Raw genomic sequence first — 19389 nt, forward strand, 5'->3', positions numbered from 1 at the left:
TACTGCATCAAAGAAAGCAAGTATGGTGCACTATGCAGCTACTGAAGATGGTAGGTGAGGCAGATACTTTCCCTCAGGATGATGTAAAAAAAAATGGGTGGTTAGCAGATGCAGATGCCGATTCCCTGCAGGTGATAACAGACCAGATAGGTGTACAGAGACACAGATTTGATCCGAGGTTAACACGTATTCAGCATTGCTGTCAAAAGCCGAGAACCAGAGTGCACTACACCACGGGTAAGCATAGCAAGGCTTGCAATTGTGCCTTACCTTTCCATTCAATTCCACATTTCTAGCAAACCTCTCCAGCTTGTCAGTTCAAGGCTGAACCGTTTGCTCGCTGCCATAGATTTGGAAGTCTATTTTTATAATCCTTGGATAAAGTATTGAATACATTCTTTGACCACGATATTGACTAAACCTCTTTGGGGGAAGACTCTGGAAAAAAGGCTCCTTGAGCAGAAGGCATTAAGAAAAGGTCCTGTAAGGGGTTTTCTTACTCACCTTAACGCTGTTCAGTCAGTTCTAGGTTTTTGAAATTCCTCTTAAGAATTGTCAGTTCAATGTTCGCCGATTCACTTGACTACCTTGATGGGGTTGTTGATTTAAAACCTTGGGGAGGTGTTAAAATCAGGTCTTGGGAGGCGAAGAGATTCCGACATGTCTCTGCACGGAGGAAGAATTGAGATTAAGAGGCTGTTTGTGGAAGCGGAGGCGAATTAAGACTACAAGGCCCACTAAATCTGCTATTTTTCCCCTAATCTATTTTAAGAGAGCAGCAAGTATCTGATCTATGTGCAATCTGCTGCTTTCTTAGGGCCCATTTTCCCATACAGTTAACCAGCTAGCAGACTGCTAGCTAGATGCATCGAGTCATTGTAGTCCACATAAGAACGTTAGCATGTCTGAACCACAATCTTCCTATTGTCTTACCCATGTATTACTAGAGCTCTCACACAATGTAATTGCAATGATACTCTGGTAATCTAGATGTGTACATGGTCATTTCAACAAGAATGGTTGAAAAATTACAGCCAGTGGCAGTTGCTCGGGGAGCATGTCAGTCTTACGTTTTCCCAGTGTGCCACCCAAATAGGAAACCGATGTATGCAAATCTAGCTTGGTCCTGTACCGCTGGGAACAGTCCATCCCAAACTGCCATGCAAGGTCCCCGTTAGTTGGGAGCATAAGCAACCTCTGACTCATTATGACCTTGCTAAATAGGAACCCTGTTTAACTAGGAAGACATCCAGGTCTGAGTTAGTTTGTTCTTTACGATAAAAAAACGAAACCGTGAAGCTATGATTGATCGGACTGATTAGTTCAGCTTGTTTGAGATCTAGCACAAAAAAACAAAAAATACAGTGTGCATTGGGGTGAAGTTTCCACTGATCTGGAAATGTGTATCGGCCTGATGCACTAAGCTAATTAGCAATTGCAAATCATGCGATTCCCCAAAATGTGAAATTTTGCGTCTTCTAAATTTGCTTTTTGGTATTTACTAAACCCATTTTAAAATTCAGTAAAGGATAACCTGATCGCAAAATAGGTTTAGAAGTGGTTAGGCATGTTTAAAGTCTCACTTTCAAATTGCAGTTCGGTCTCAATGTTTTGCGACTGCAAATCAGGTTGCAAACTTTTGAAAAGTTACTAATTCCTCCAAGGCGGTGGTAACTCATTTGCAGATAGGAAGGTGTCCTTTTGGGCCCCTTCTCCTTTGTGAAGGTTAAAAACAAGTTTTTGGGTGTTTAGTCGGTAAACATATCTTTTTAAAGGTGGGCTTATTTCCTTTAAGGAAAATGCGCTGTATTTACAGAAAAAAATGTGTTTCCTATATTGAGAGGCAATGACAGACCCACTGGACTGTTGACCTCAGCAAGCAACCATCCTAGTGACATCCGTAGGAGTGATTCACAATTTGTGACCTTTCTCTTGAATGTTAATAATATAGGGTAGATTGTGAATCATTTTTTGTAAACTAACCTATTCGTACATAGGTTGGCCTACAATAAAAATCTTGTGGTCACAGAAATTCTAGTTGCAAATTGCAACCGGTATTTGTGATCAGGAAGTACATACACCCGTGCTATCTCTGAAAGTGACCGATAATACTATTTTTATTTTGTATTTCATTGAGCTCTAAGAAGCCTGGGAAGACTTCCTCCATTGGTTTGGGGTGGTTTAAGCAGATTAGCAGAACCCCTGGCTCTTATTGTTCTCATAAGCAGGTATCTTACTCACTGCTAAATACTTATTACCATTGCGATGCTGCCTTCCAGGCATTCGTTCCCTTCTGCTGTCAAGGAACTGCAGTTGTTGAAAATTCTTTCTAGGACAGCCATAGAGGTCTTGTTTATGGACCAGATGAAACTGTTGTCGCCAGGGCTCTACATAACATGTTGATTTGACAGTAGTAACCTCCTTGATTTCTAAAGCTTTTCCTGGGGATTAAAAAATAGTTTTAGTTCTTTATGCGACTATTTTTAAGCCGCTTTGAAAGATGAAAAAAATAATGCCATATAATGAAAACGTATTAATTGGAAACTATCTGCGTCTGTGTGTGTTTTATATGGAACTCATGCTTTCATTTTAGCCTTCGATTTGCATAACAACACATTTTCTCTTTAGAGACTCCACTCCCTCATGCTAGCTGGCAATAAAATTAAAGCATCTTCTTGTGGCAGCTAGTTCTGTTTGCCACTCATCTGTATTAATGGGGCAGTGTATTTGTAAGCTTCTCACAGCCTTCTTTGGTGTTTGGGAGTTTTTTCTGCTTATATGGGGGAAATAAGGCAGCATTTATCTTGCTGCCGCTGGAGAAATGTTATTGATGCAAAGGGAGGAGTGACGGATGAAGTCTCACATTGTTTTTGCTACTGAAATGTCATTTATGTAAAGGAAGGAGAGGAGTATGAAGGACTAAGGGAAGTAGGAAAGATGGGTGCAGTAAAGAACTGGGTTCTACAGTGGGGGTGGGGGGGTCATAGGAAAAAACAAATTGGAAGAATCTGATTGCAGTTCAAGAACAGGATCTCAATTATGGGAGAAGAGTTGGGTTGTGTGTGCTGTCCCACCATGAAGATGTATAGCATTTCTATTTTCCTGCTTCGATTAGACTTTAAAAAAAATTATCTTCTTTTGCAGCCGCTACAAGCATGAAGTGGATTGAAGCTAAAATGAAGGTAGGTAGGGATTCTTACAACCACCATCATTATCCTGGCTAAAAGAAACCTCTTCAGAACACACTTTGTGTGTACTGTAAATCATTTTGTATTTGTGGTTTTGTGTCACTTACACATCTTTACATATCCAAATAATTCTTAATGTAGCTGTTTAGTGTAGTGGCTTTACACATAAATGCAAATCTATTTAGGGCATCCCTGAGTAAGTTGTGTCCACAGTTTGGGATTTAACTTGCATTATATAGAGAAGAATCCATTGGGAATTAACCTTGGTATTGCAGGAGGTAACATGGTCCTTTTGTGATTACCAGATTAGAACTTTTAATGGGTGCAGGGCAGGACACCATTTCATTAAATAGCAAAAAAATGTTAGCCTTTGGTTCGTTGCTAAGATCAAATGTCTTTAGCTATATTGAGTACATATTCTGGCATTACTGCCCACATAAGCAGGCCATGATAAATTGTGAGTGCCAGCTTCCTTAAGGTTAATTATTTTACAGCGGTGACACTTCTCAGCATGAAATGTACTTTGACATTATTGGTTCCTTCCTATTTTGGCCAGGTACCACAAGACTGTACATAAGGGGAGCCTTGCAGCATATTTGGAGATCACCTTTTTAGGTCTCGACTATTCCATTCCGCAAAGAATGAATATGTTGAGAATTATAGGGTTGGATCAGGAAAGCTAAACCAGGCGGCGGATTTCGACGAGTGCATGTGTCCGTGCATGCGCTTCCATCCGCCTGCCTCGCATCATTGCCACCAGCAGCTTCACTTCGATCCGCTCCGCCCCCTGCTGCACGCGCTTTCCATCCGCCTGCCTCGCGCGTCCGCATCAAAGCTATCTGTTGCTTCCCCAGCGTGCTCAGCCTCACTTCTTCACTTCTCCTTCCCCCTCCTAATTACATCCCTGCTGTTCACACTTCTTTCACGGCCGCGAGGCCGTGCTTCAAAGGGATCCGCTCCCCTGCCCCTAAAAGCTTCTTTCGGCGATTGTTGTTTTTAAGCTTGTGTGACAGTTATTCCGATTTTGACATTTACGGCCTTACATTTAAGTAAAATTAATCCTGCCTCTAATCCTTATGGGCTGCATTTGAGTTGCTTTCATAATTTCTTTACAGACACTTCTAAAAAATGCTTTAAATCCATACCAACAACCTCCTCAGCTCTTGTTATAAACTGAAACTGTCGCACAGTGATGCACTGATAATTTAAGACAACTAAGACTTAGCTTTGTATATAGCAATGGCTATATTAGTATATTACTTCTGAATGTGCAACTGATATTAGGAACTGAATACCAACATGTCCTCTTTCCTTCTCAGATAACTACAACATGATTTCGAGCGCTATACAAGTAGCAATTTACAGAATAATTGCGAAAGCATCCTGGGCCTCACAAAGGGCAGGAAACCACAATACGAATAATACCAATACAATGAATGTAAACTAACTTGGGCCGTTCCAGCTGTGCATTTGCGAGCAATATTGTTAATCGACTTTACTACACCAAAAATCAAGGCTATAAATAATTCGGAGTAGGTGACAAGCAAGTAGAACTGGGTTTATGTTGGCTTTCTAAAATGAATTTCCTAAACGGCAATTTTTGCCCTAGGGCATGTCTTTTTCTAACTTTTTCACTGTTGGGCAGAAAATCGATGGTCAGATCTGCTCCAGCAAACTCCCGCGCTCTTCGAGCTGGGGGGTGAGCATTAATCCTGGACCCCTGCACATCAGCTGTTGGGCACGAAAAGGTCGGCCAACAGGCCAAGAAGCCTTTTATAAACCAGTGACCACCAATGCACAGCCCACTTACGCCACGACTGTACGAGCGCGGTTATTTATACCCGTTGGAAGTCTTCGTTTCCTCTGGCTGCATGCTGCAGCACCGTCACGTCTGCCAACAAGAGGGCACCCTTTCAATGCCTCTTTGATAAGCCCCGTCACCGTATCCTGCAGGGGCTCCTCGAGACCCCCTGACATTTCCGCCACTCTTTTAAAGGCAGCTACACAGACTGTTTGGCTTCTATGTCTGCCTGCTCACTTCCTCTGCTCTTTCTCACATTGCTTTCAACCCCGAATTAAACACAGCAAATTAAGCTTTCAACATCGCCTTGCAGACCCTGCCCACAAACATGGCTTCTTCTGATCTTTTTTTTAATCACACACGTGCCAACTCCTTATGCACCCTTCCCAGAAGCAGTTCTTTTTTGCTATCTTTATGTGGGATTGTGAGCAGCAGGACATGCTCTGCAATGATGTGCTGCCTGAGGGGGAAGAGGGGAATATCCGTGTGCATCTATGCCACTTCAATCTCTGGCCCCTTTACTGAGGCTGCCAAGGAAGCAATATGAATGAATGTATGTCCATCTAATTTAAAGCTTCATCATTCGCCAGCAGTCTTTACATTTAATTATCTTGCGCATATCATTCAATTCCTTGATGTTCCTCCAGCGAACAGCACACTTCGTAGTTAAACATTAACAAATGCCTCTTAACTCACACGCAGCTGGTCTGTGGACTTCGCAGCGCTAACTGCTTCAGATTGCACGCAGCGCCGATGACTCTTACCCGATCTAACACGGTTACTAACACAGTCTCAAGTGTGACCTTTCGATATCAGGCAGAATTTCATGTAGAAAGTCTTCTTTTTAAAAAAAAACAGAAAAACGTCTCAGCGCTGCTCTCCTCGACGAGTTGGGTCCTTTATTTCCCACGTTTGGGTTAATCTATCCTCTTCACTGTATCACCTTTCCCATCTGGCAAGAGTACAAGCGTAGCCAAATTTGTTGTAGTTAGAAAAGCAGGAAGACACAAAAGGGAATCTGTTGGAAGTTGAGAAGTACTGAAGAAACAGGACACAGCTGGAGAAAGTACAACTCATTTATTGGCCATCCACTCTCCTCACTGGAGAACACCTCAACATTCTACAACCAGCTTCACAGCGGGAGAACCCAACAGGGGTCAGGGAGCAGGGATGTACGGAATGAACCAAACAGGTTGTAACACATCTCCCTTCCTTATAATGAGTACCCACGGGGCGTACCAACAGGTACGAGTTCACAACACCTGGTTGGCTCCCCGAAGGGGATAACAGAATGCTCCTGCAAAGAAAGGTTTATGGCTGCACTTTTACAATGTTGTCAAAACTCCACCATTGACCATTTTCAAACTGTACAACATTTTTTAACACTTTGACAATCCTGCTGGGGGAGTAGAACTTGCTGATGTCAGTTCCCAATTTAGTGTTCCTTCTGGCTTGCGCCATGTCCCCCACTTCCCACCTTTGAAACTTCACACCATGTTTTTTATCGTACCACTGTTTGTACTTAATTTGATGTTGTTTGACTTTCTCTCCTGCCTCCTCCCAATCTACATGCCTGACATCGCCCCCATTTAACCAACAGGGTTTAAGCTTGGTACTAGGCTCCCTTCCACGTAAAGACACAGAAGGAGAGACCCCAGTTATTTTATTGGGCGGCGACTGGTAAGCCCACAGACATTCCCTCAAACAATTCTCAACATCTTGTCCATTCACAGTGGCCAGCTGGATATTCTCTTTGATGACCCTATTAGCTCTCTCCACCATGCCATTTGCTTTGGGGCAATAAAGAGCTGTGGTCTCATGTCTGATGCCTGAAATCTCCAGAAAACTCTGCATTTCCTCGGAGGTGAATTGTACCCCATTGTTGGTAACTAATGTGGAGGGTATACCTTCTTCACAAAACACTTCAAGAAATTGAATCACTGATCTGGTGTTGATGTTGTGCACAAATTTTTGCTTCACCCAGTGAGAGGTGTAGTCCATCAGAACCAACATGAACTTTTTTTGCACACCAAGATTTTGCATAGGTCCAATGATGTCTAATGCCAATTTGCTCCATGGCTTGGTTGGAACACCTACTGGAGAGAGTGGAGACTTGTGTATTGTTTTAGACTTGTCACTCTTAGCGCATGCCCCACATTCCTTCACGGCTTCCTCCGTCATGTTGTCCATTTTGGGAAACCAAAAATTCGTTCTCACTCTAGCTTTTGTGGCACTACGCCCAAGGTGACCTTCGTGCGCCAAGTCTATGACTCTCTTCCGTAATTCTCTGGGCGGAATTACTCTGTTATTTCGGTACACTTTTCCTCCAATGGCACTCAATTCATTCCGTACTTCCCAGAACTCTTCTAGCTCTGCTTCAACATCCCTTTTCTTGTTAGGCCATCCTTTCTTGATCTGTTCCATTAGCACCTTAAGTTCTTTATCTTCCCTCATACTGTCTTCCCACTCTTTCTCTGTGATGGCAGGAAAATTCATCATCATTATTGGGCTGTCTAGAGCCTCGTCAGGTTCTTCCTCCTCTGGTAACGGTGATCTCGAGAGGAGATCTACAATTGTATTTTCCTTGCCTGGCACGTGTTCGACCTTGAAATTATAATGTTCTAATCCCAGAATCCACCTGCTGATGCGTGGGGTGCAATTTTCCAGACCTTTCACCGAAAATACATATATGACGGGCTTGTGATCCGTCCGTATCGTGAACCTCACACCCCATAGAAAAAACTTGAAATGTCTGACCGCCCAAAAACACGCCAGGGCTTCTCGTTCAATTACAGAGTAGTTTTTCTCTGGTGGAGAAAGGCTCCTGGACGCATAGGCAATTACCTTTTCTTCACTACCATCCTTCTGGACTAGTGTGGCACCCAAACCGTAGTTTGATGCATCTGTTGCGAGAATGTTTTTTTTGGTTGGATCAAACGTACCAAGCGCTGGGGAGTTGATTAGATCCTCCTTTAGAGCGTTCGCAACAGCCTCTTGCTCCACACTCCACACAAAATCCCTGTCTTTTTTTAACATCTCTCTCATGGGCGCGTACTTTGTTGCAAAATTGTCCACATACTTAGACATGTACTCCATGAGCCCCAAAAAGGATTTGAGTTCTTCTTTGTTACGTGGACACGGAGCCTCCTTCACTGCACGAATTAAACTTCCTTTTGGTTTGAAACCTTGTTCTGTGATGGAATGACCCAGGTATTCGACTTGTTTCACCTTAATCCTGCACTTATCCTTTTTGACAGTTAGTCCTGCATCCATGAGTTTTTTGAAAACCTGCCTTAGTACATTATCGTGTTCTTCTGAATCTTTACCATATACCAAGATGTCATCTTGAAAACACAGTGTGTTCTACTCCTTCGAGGATCTTCTGCATGACTCTTTGGAAAATGGCTGCCGCTGACGCAAGGCCAAACGGCATTCTTTTAAACATAAAAGCTCCAAATGGCGTGATAAACGCCGTGAGTGGCCTTGAGTCCGGATGCAATTCGATCTGGTGGTACGCCATGGATAGATCTATTACACTGAAATATCTTGCAGGGCCCATGGTGCTTAGCATCTCATTAATGACTGGCAAAGGGTGTCTCTCCACCCAGATACAGTCATTTAAACTGCGCAAATCCACACAGAGGCGGATGCCTTCCCCATTGGATTTGGCTGCGAGAACAATAGGGGCCAACCACTCAGAACAGCCAACTGGTTGGATAATGTCCAAATCGCACAACTTGCGCAGTTCATTTTCTAGGGGCTCTTTAAGTTTGAGGGGCACGGTGCGCAGGCCATGCACCACGGGTTTGGCATTTTGTTTTAGCTTAATCCTATGTTGGAAGTTGTGCAGGCATCCTAGCCCCTCTTTGAAAAGCGGGTTGAATTCATCACAGATCTTTTCACTTCCCGGGAATTTTTCAGTAAGCAAAACTTGTTCTGCACTATTAGGGTCCAGTATGATTCCCAACTCCTTTTGATGAACCCATCCCAAAAGGTTAGAACCAGACCTGACTACATATATTGTCCCATAAGTTTTCCTATCTTTGAATTGGATCTGCACATCCTTCATTCCCAGCAGGGGTATATTGCCCTTATTGTATCCTGAAGGAGAAATATCAGGGTTCTTTAGATCACTTATCTTATTTTCCCCCATGGAAACATAGTCATCCTTATTAATCAAGGTGAACGGAGAACAGGAATCAGCAAACATTTCAATGCGTTCATCATTTACTAATACATCACATTTAGGATAAATGGAATTCACAGTGTCATCAATATCCTTTACCTGCAAAATAAACTTTTCCATTTTCTGTTCAATACATTTTACTTCTCTATTTGCACCCCTTTCAGTACCTCTTTCGTTTTCTCTTGAATGTAACTCGCCATCGCGGCACACCCTGGCAAAATGCCCCCTTCTATTGCATTTCTTGCAAGTGACATACCTGGCTGGGCATTGGAAATAGGTAGCAAAGTGGTTGTTACTGCCACACCGGTAACACTTAGGGCTCTTCTCTCTGTGCTCTACCTTGGTACTGGCATTTTCTTTAAACCTCATCTTGTACACATCTAATCTCTCCTCAGTATCACTTATGGTAGCCACTACTTCCCCTTCTGGTCTCATCTCTTTGACACACCTTGCTGTATGCTCCACTGACTTTGCTATTTCAACAGCTTCCTTTAGCGCTGGATTCTTAGCCAACAACTTCTCCTGGATACGTGGGTTATTGGTACACCTCACCAATTGATCTCTTATGAGGGAGTCGGTGAGATCCCCAAATTCACATAGCTGAGTCAGTCCCCACAGATCTGCAATATAATTCTGTACTGACTCCTGTTTCCCTTGACATCTTTTAAAGAATTTATGGCGCTCCAGGACCACATTGATTCTATCCCCAAAATGTTTCTCTAATTTTTCCATGGTCTGCACAAACACATCCACTTCCCCCACCGCATTTACATCCTGCTCTGGAACAGATAGATTTTCATATACTTTACGCCCTTGCACACCCAGATTGTGGAATAGGATATGTTGTTTCCTTATAGAGTTGAACCTTTGTCCCCCAATTGCTATAAGGTAAGACTCAAAAAGCTTCACCCATTCCTTCCAGCTTCTCTCTGGTTCCCCTATGTCATTTAGGAAAGGCGGGAGTTGGTTCATGCTTGCTGCTGCCATGGTGGGCTAGGAAGGTTGACCAAAATCTCTTAGCAAAAGGAGTTAAAATACACCCTAGGAAAATGCTCACAGCCCCCTCATAGATTATGACCAATACATGAACAGTAAAATCACTGCGGGGAAAAAGGATATTGGAAAGTTTGGGTGAGTTCACCAGCTATTGAACCCTTAAGCCAGACGCTTTTAAAACAGGGCGAACACCCACAGTCGGAACAAATTTGCAAGCGATGCGCAGCTCTTACTAATGTTCACTTCCTCGTGACTTCTCTGTAAGCTGACTTCAGTGGTGATCCTAGTTATACTTGAGCTGGGCGAGTCAGTATTGTTTCTTCTCCGGGTTCTTTAGCAGAAACTAACATCCGGATGTTAACGTTATCACAGGGTTGACTTGAGGGAAACCGGCCCTTTGCACATGGTGCGCCGGCAATGCTCCCCTGACGGAACCTGGGCACCCTGACACTCTTTTCTTCCTCAGAAAGGGAATCTGATGAAACTACGCTAGCGCCGTCGAGCGACACCGCCAAACCCCGGATGTAGATGGCCTCCTGATACACTGACAGGAGTGGGCGGGCTGGATTCTCCGAGGCGTCGCTATGCCCAGACACTGCTTCTCCGGCACAGATTCCTCACACCAGCGCTTCTCCGCAATCGGCCTCCAGGGATTAATAAGTCAAACTGATTTAGCTTCCGAAGCGCCGCTATGCCCAGGCACTGCTCAGAGGCAGGAATTTTCACTCGCAGACGCCACAGTATGTGCTGCATATGGGACTTGAATATGAAGGAACGCCCAAGACGGACTCCCGCCGACAAGCTGTAGCGGTGACAACCAGAAAACCTCCTCTGCCTGCCGTCAATCTGCTCACGCCAACCTTCTTCAACAGCAAGGTACGTGAAATAACAGGGGTTTTAAGGTGCTTACACGTCATGAATTCCACGCGCTCCACTCAGTAAACCGGCTCCTTTTAAGACCCACTTCAATCTCTTCCGACTACTTCTCTCACCGTAGGCACCGAAGCACAATGAAAGTCAATTACATTCAACGCTCATGGCGATCTCATTTCACAAAATCTTGTTCGTCTTCTTCCAATACATATATATCTTCCCTTACTTCAAAGACCTTGTACGTTTCTGTGTGGAGAGAGCACACACAGGGGAGATGGCCACAACTGCCCCCTGCACAGGTCCGTCGCCAGTGTTGGAAGTTGAGAAGTACTGAAGAAACAGGACACAGCTGGAGAAAGTACAACTCATTTATTGGCCATCCACTCTCCTCACTGGAGAACACCTCAACATTCTACAATAAGCTTCACAGCGGGAGAACCCAACAGGGGTCAGGGAGCAGGGGTGGACGGAATGAACCAAACAGGTTGTAACAGTATCTTCAGGTGTGTTTATTATAAATGAATAAAGAGCCCAAACAGCCTCTTGCCAGACACAGCTGGGCCAACTTTCCCTAATGCCACTGGGATGACATCAGGCTAGAATCCCACAACATCACCTGAATGAACATTCCAGGCTACATCTTAAAGAAACATAACCGGGGCCTCTCATACAATTCTTCAAGATGAGCTTTGCTGTGGTTTGTTGAACAGGTTATCAGAGCACCCGTTTTTAGACCTGGGGAAAAGGGCGGCTCTTACAAGAGAACGTGTTTCATGGGCAATAAAGTAGTAACATCACACATTTAAGAAATACAAACATTCGTATGTCCATGAAGAAGACAGTAAAATAAATGCTTTTTGTTTTGATGGAATATAAATTTTAAAAATAGAAATGTTTGCACGTGTGACCTTCCTAGGACTATTATGTGTTCCTTTCTCACTGTCACGGTCCCATTGCTTGTTTTTATTCCCACTTAAAACCCTGCTCACCCTGCATCTCTGACTGCCCATAGTAATCTTGGCCTTCTAATTCACAAGAGCTTGTTTTCTGTAGTGTTTCCATCCACCCCCCACTCCATCCATCCCCCACTCTCCACCCTATCCAACACTCTAGCGCCCACACTCTAGCACCACCACTCTACCCGCCCACCACTCTATCCTCCACCTTCAAAATCCACCATCCAAATCCACCATCCAAGCACTACTACACCCTCCCAACTCCACCCTCCACCCTCCACCTCCACCCTCCACCTCCACCCTCCAACTCCACCCTCCAACTCCACAGCGCCACTCGCCGCCACTCGCCGCCACAGCGTCACTCGCCGCCACAGCGTCACTCGCCGCCACAGCGTCACTCGCCGACGCTGGCCGCCACAGCGCCACTCGCCGCCACAGCGCCACTCGCCGCCACAGCGCCACTCGCCGCCACAGCGTCACTCGCCGCCACAGCGTCACTCGCCGCCACAGCGTCACTCTGTGCAACCATTCAACAACAACTGGTTCTAATGTTTTCTCAATGTTTCACGATTTATTACAAATGTAACAAAAAGATGTTAATATTTCACTTCTGTTCTTGGATTTTCATCACAATAAAATACACTGAACATAATCTTCCCAAAAGTTATTTACAAAAGTTTAAGCTATTGCCATTATAAATTACAATAACTTTTATTTAAGTATTAATTATTAAAAACAATAAGACATTGTTATTTGTAATATTAATACATCTAAGTCATGTAAATACAACACATATTGCATTACAAATGCTATGTGTCACGTTTGCGAAAGTTAAAACTATTGGCATTGTAAATGACAAAGCTATTAATTTCGCTATTTTCAAAACCAACACATAAATAAAAAAATGTGTCATTTACAATACCAATACCTCAAACTTTCCTAATGCGAGACCTATGGCATTGTTCTTTGAAGAAGCTCTTCACCCCTCTGTAGTGGATGGCTGTAACCAGAGGCCGAAACTTTGACTGTGTGCTACAGTGGGTAAGGACAATACCCTCAGTAATGTTGTAACTTGAATAGAGAAGAGGTAGACTGCTTGGCTTATAGACTGTTTCTCAATACAGACTTTGAGCTCTAGCTTCTTCTAATTAATCCCTATGAGAACAGAGGCTTCTCAATCCTTCACAAAGATTTCTGGCAGCTTAAGCTTATCACTCAGAGGCAATGAAGGAGACACACACTGAAGAAGACATCCGAGTCCAATTTAGAAAAATAACAAGTTTTTATGTAATTTAGACACCAAGATCATTGGAATCAGTTCAGTACTTTCGGAGTTAGAGCCTTTACAGAAAAACAGGCAAATCCTCAAATAACGTTTTTGAGCTGAGCCTCGAACGTGCTAATGTTATCCAATGGGAGAAACATACACTGCATACATATACTTGCAAACGGTTGCGAGTGCAGAGAGGCTGGTCGCATTGTAGGTAGCCTCGAGCGCTACAAGTTCAAGTTGATGGAAGGGGGTACCTCTAACAAAAAGGCTGCAAGTGGGAACTTGGGGACAAATCCAGCAGAACCCAAAGGGTGACTCTGCTTGCGTGGTTCTCTTGTGCAAGGGTGCAGTTCTGTTGTCGTGTACCCAGACTGCTGGGTGGGTGGGTTGGGTGGCTCGGGTGCAGAGGTGTTTTGTCCGGGGGGTTGCTTGTGTTTCAGGCTCTCATGGTTGTAGTCAGTTTTGCAGAGGAGGGGAAAACAGGACTGCTTGGCCACTCTTGTCATGGGTCTCGCTGTCCTTGGAGTCTCTCAACATGCAGATCGGTCTTGCTCGTCTGTAGTGTCATGTCTGTACACCAATAATCTTCATTGATGCAGGTAGTCCTGAACCCAAGGTATTGATGTAGGGAAGCTCCTGGAGGGTCTGGTGTCTCGAAACCTGGAGGGTCTAGTATCTCGAAACCAGGGGGGGCGGTGCTGACCGCCTAGAGCCTCAATGATCTCGTCCTTGTGTGCTGCTCCCTCTGTGGACCCAATGGGCACCGACACGGTGTACCGGGTAGATGCAGTCGGTGAATACAGATGAAGGGTGTATGGCTTCTCCACCCCAAGGGAGATGCTAAGTGGTTGTTGAAGCACTAGATAGTCCTCCCAAGGGTTTGGGAGGATGCACAGCTTTTGGACGAGTCAGGTCTTTGAAATGGTCGAGGTACCAACAGCCAGGCATGGTTTGGCGTCCATTTTGGAGCAGGTCCTCTGTTCTTGCGGCGATGGCTCTTCTTTGTGGTCCTTCTGTTCCCAGGTAGACAAATCTGCTGCTCTGGTTTCGGGGGACTCCTAAATACTGGATTTAGGGGAGTATAGGGCAGTAACCAATGAGCTACCTACCACTGGGGTGTCTACACCCCCCTATATGACCACTTCTGCGAGGACCCAGAGTTCCTAATTTCACCAAAACTAAGATGATGAAACCCCATTCGACTGTCCACTTCATGTGGCCCACCTTAGAGTGTGCCTAGCCTGTGTGACGCACCTTCAAACTACCTAAGTTTCCACCTGCCCCGGTGTCAAATGTGCTGGGGCTCACGTTCCCCAGGTCTAGGGGAATGCCAGGGTCGCATATCAAAGGCGGCAGAGGCTTTGAAGTCTCTGGCCTTGATATGCAAAATCACTAGCCATCCTGCTGAAGGAGGTGTGGACATCTTCCTACGGAGCAGGCATTGTTTCTGGCTTCTGAGAGCACAGGCTTTCGCCTACAGAGGGTCGGAAACTTGTCTGGTGGCATGCTGGATGATACCAGTCAGCCAACATTTTAAAGGACTAGTAGATTTTCAGGGGGCACCTCTGGGCACATTTCACAATAAATATGATACTGGCACCAGTATAGATTTCAACCAGGTGTTTGATGCCAAACACTATTATTTTCAGTGTAGCTGGGTAACTCGTAATGACCAGTGCGCAGTACATACCTTGGTCTCCTGATCACTTGCAATGCTTAGCAATGGAACTAGATATTACAGGGACGCATCTGCTCCTAAAGATGTGCCCTCATATGTAATATAAATCACCTTGCCTTAGAGGTCTAGGGCCTTCTGTAGGGGTGACTTACATATAATACATGCAGTGTACAGGGGCATGGCACACAGTGTGCTATGCTAAGGGAATTGTAAAGCTCATGGCAACCCGGAGGCATCCCAGAGCTAGTTGGAGGCTGCACCATAATGATTTGAACCGTTTCACGCATCCTGCAATGGCAGCCTGCATGCATTTTGTGTGGGTCCCTTGGAGTGGCATAATATTTGCTGCAGCCCATTGGGACCCTCTTTAGTACCCATGCCCTGGGTACCATTTACAAGGGACTTACAAGTGTGCTGAAGTCCTTGCCATTTGAACATGTAGTTTTTAGGGAAAGAGCGCTGGCACTGGGGCCTGTTTAGCAGGGACCCACTGCACATCCAGTCAAAAACATCCGTCCCAGTGGCCAAAAAGTGGGGGAGCCACTTCATAAAGAGGCACACTCCTTCAATCTGCACCCAGAGAAGCTAAGTTCTCTTTATGACAAAAAACAAGCATCTGTAAATGTGAGTGGTGCAAAGAAAGAAGTGTCCCACTCCTAATCTTCTCCCCACTTGACATGGTAGAGCAGCATCTCTGCTGTAACCTAACCAGCAATATTTGATTTTAACCTTTGTCTGCTACTGCTTTCCTACAACCAGTCTCGCACAAAATTTCCAAGAGCCATGGCTGTCCGACAGTGCAGTGCCCAAGGCACTGTGGGCAGTCCAAATGTGTGCTAGACAATCAATGAGAGCCAGTGGCCCTCCTGAAATGTCTTAATAATGAAGCTGCCCATCTGCAACTGGACACGAAATAGACCCCCCAGGAGCGATTGTGACTCACCCTTGTGTCCGACACTTGTCTAACAATTCCGACACTTTTTAAATCTGTTTTATTGTTTTTTCTTATTGACACAGAACAAAGCAGGTATATGCAATATACATCACATATTTGACTTGACTCATTAAGCACATGTTACACAGTCTGATATTGTAACACTTTTAGCTCAGGCCGTTGCATATGACGGTTTGGTTCGCACTTTGCGGGTAATAGAAATCTTTCATTTTACATGCTAGCGACTGTCAATTGTATATTCTATCTGTTACCTGGCAATAAATGTACCACAGCTTGAGCTGCTAACTGGGGAGGCAGATAGGAAGGATGGGGATAACTAAAATGTAACGTGGGATGTGACTTGACTTAACATAGCGCCTCCTGAGAGTTTGAAGAGCCCACCCTAAATCCCACCGGTAGTAGGCATGAGACTACATCTTTGTCATAACATGTAGGTTATGTGTAATGTATATATGGTGCGCACCATTTAGGAGTGTCTTTTTGGTTATTGTGAGAGGTTGCAGCAATACACACCTAGTTCCTGTTTTCAAAACCTATCTGGCATAGTGGCGGGCGCAGTTTCAGGGGTTTCGTCTATTTCTTGTAGTTCCTGCAGCATTGTGTCCCAGTGTATTGCGATTATTTTACGCAACCCTAGCGCATCCTCTTTACGCAGAGCAACACTTTCTGGCTTGGCCCATACCTGTAACGAGCGCTTCCATGTTCGTGTGACAGGGGGTTCAGAGGAACGCCACCTTTTGGTAATCAACCGTTTGGCCACAATTAGTCCCAGGGCAATAAAACGGGATGTTGCTTTTTGGGTCTTAGTTCTACTATAGAGAAAAAGGATACAGGTTTCCCAGCAGAAGGGTATAGTTGTATCTGTGCAGTGATTTAGTGATGATACCACCGATTCCCAATCCAACCTCAGACGTGAGCAGCTCCATACCATGTGTAACCGGTCCCCTTCTGTGGTATGGCAATGCAGGCAGGCAACATCTGCGCCACTCGGATATTTATTGTTCTTCGCTGGAGTAAGATATGCCTTTTGTGTCATGAAGTATTGTATTAATGGAAAACGCATGTTGTGTGAAACGCTATTTGGTCCTTCTGTGCAGGCACGCTAGCGGTCCCTCTCCCTGCTCCTCTATAAGGGGAGTAACCCTGTCGCTGTGTGGTTCCTAAGGGAGGCGGTGAACCACCTAATTAGGTGATGCCCCTGTCCCATGACGTGTAAATATTGGGTAGTTAGATGTGTTGGGGGCTCTTTTGCCATGTCACCCATGTTTGCGCAATGCTGCTATAATTGTGCAGTGTATGAGGAATTACCTCGGCTGAAGCCCACCACTCCACCAGAGAGGCAAAAGATATCAAATTGCCCTCATGGTTCAACTACTCGCTGTTGTGAATCTCGTCATCTCTCGGGTGTCGTAATTTATAGGCCATGATGGCGGTGCGACCTTTGGGTCTACTTAGTAGTGGAAGCGCTTGGGTGTATGGTTTTGTGTCTCGCGTGATGATCAAGCTTCTGCGGTAGCTCCTATAGGCTACATAAAGCAGTAGCTATGTTGGCGCTTTCTGCCTATTGCATAGATGGAAAAATTAGAGCAGGGCCTTGTGTGACAGAGGTGGCAAGTTTGTAGCGGTGTCTGATAGGCAGCACTCGGAGAGCCACCCACTGCGGCTGCTCTACAAGATAGTATTGTTCTAGATTGGGTAATGCAAGTCCACCCTGATTGGTCGGCAGGTAGAGTTCCAAGTCCGACCCTCGTAGTGATTGTACTTGGCTAGATCAAAACCTAGTACCATTTTATTTTTTTACGGCTTGTACACACCTCAGTTTAAGAGGGAGTAGGATGGAAAGACTCATTTAATGAAATGATTATGCCATAAACTTCTTTAGGTTACTAAGCATATTATTTAATATGAAGTCTTATATTTATCTTCAGGAAGAACTCTGACTCTACATTGTTTGTGATTTATGTTTTGACTGAGCTACAAGCTTTACTCCTCACCATCATCCAAAAGTAAGCATTGACTATTTGCTATCACTTGCAAATGAGAGAAAAACCTAAGAAGACATTTCTTGGCAGTTCACAGACCTGAAGTGGTACCTTGTTTATGTATATCCAAAGACCTTTGCTTTATTTCTCTTGAAACCTACAGGCTTGGGGATGTGGCTAGACACAAGTATTTGGGTCTAATTTTAGCAACAACCTTCTGTGTTTGCTTTTAGTCAGTCAAAATGACAGGTTCTTCTTTATTTTAATTTTTTTACTTTATTTATGAAATTTTCACACCAAAACTGAGCAGTCCTACACAGGATCCTTCGAAACTATATCCATCAACTTATTTCCATTATATACATTTGAGTCCTGAACACATTTCACAGTTAAATATATTCTACACTTTCATGGTATAGCAGCAAAACCAGTGTCGAACACAATTCGGGTTATCACAAGCACCAACGTTTACATGCTACTGCTACTATCAGACTCACCATCCTGCTCACTGCCAATCCCCATTGTACTTAACAAGTCCCTCCCTACCTAACTCTCTCCAGATTACTATGTCCTCCTCTAGATTTCATACCTGCGACAGGCTTTCATATGGAGTTCCTCCGCCAGGGACCACTCTCCCACATCCCTCATCCAACTCACGAACGATGGAGCCCATTCACCCATCCAGCAAATGGCCACCCTCTGTTTAGCCAACACCAATGCTAGCTGTAACAACACTTTTTTCACAACTTTCTGCCACAGGAAGGCCGTTTGTCTAACCACATATGGTAGTTTCAAACTCACCCCAGCACCTTCCATCAAGATCGCAGGTAGGTCCTCTGGTTGCACTTGACCGCCAAGTAAGCGCTTTTCCCAATTATCCCCCTCATCCATCCCTTGCACAGCATGCTGAAGGTGCACTGCGTAATAATAGAGATCAAACCTAGGCACCCCCAGCCCCCCTCCTCATACCGCTTCAAAAACACCTGCAGCGCTACTCCGCAGTGCTTCCCCGCCCAAAACAGGGTTACCAGGAGGGTGTTCGGCTGTTGAAACACCTTCGCAGGAATCTGGCTCAACGCATTCTGCAGGACATACAAGCATCTCGGCAACATCACCATCTTTGCTGCAGCTATTCTACTCATTAGGGACAGTGGCAGCGTATTCCAAATGTCCATGAAGCGCCTCCGCGACTCAACTACCCTGGTTATATTCAACTGAAGTAACTTAGCATCCCCGTGTGCCACCTGCACCCACAGTGATCCGTCTCCCATCTCACACCCAGACGAGGCAGCTCCTCCGCCCTACTATCTCTGTCCTGCCAGGGGGAACGCCACGGACTTACGCCTATTGATGCGCAATCCCGAGTACACCGCAAATTGGTCCATCAACCGCAGCAATTTCGGATCTGAAAGAAACGGGATAGTATTAGAGTTCGAGGCATGTGGGCTGCTAAATTCATATCTTTTGCATAGATCGCCGCCTAGTGTTGGGTCCGGATGAT

At 44.9% G+C, this 19389-nt stretch overlaps 1 protein-coding gene across 7 annotated transcripts in view; it reads left to right on the forward strand.

Moving 5' to 3' along the window:
- Positions 1–19389, forward strand: part of UBLCP1 (ubiquitin like domain containing CTD phosphatase 1) — a 165739-nt gene that overhangs the window by 69399 nt on the left and 76951 nt on the right. For all 7 annotated transcript variants that reach the window (XM_078653735.1, XM_078653733.1, XM_078653729.1 and 4 more), the window contains one exon: positions 3145–3182. In XM_078653735.1, the coding sequence (XP_078509861.1) occupies positions 3145–3182 (38 nt within the window). The remainder of the gene's footprint in view (positions 1–3144; positions 3183–19389) is intronic.

The sequence above is a fragment of the Lissotriton helveticus genome, chromosome 7 (genome assembly GCF_964261635.1).
Source record: "Lissotriton helveticus chromosome 7, aLisHel1.1, whole genome shotgun sequence".
Classification (NCBI taxonomy): domain Eukaryota; kingdom Metazoa; phylum Chordata; class Amphibia; order Caudata; family Salamandridae; genus Lissotriton; species Lissotriton helveticus.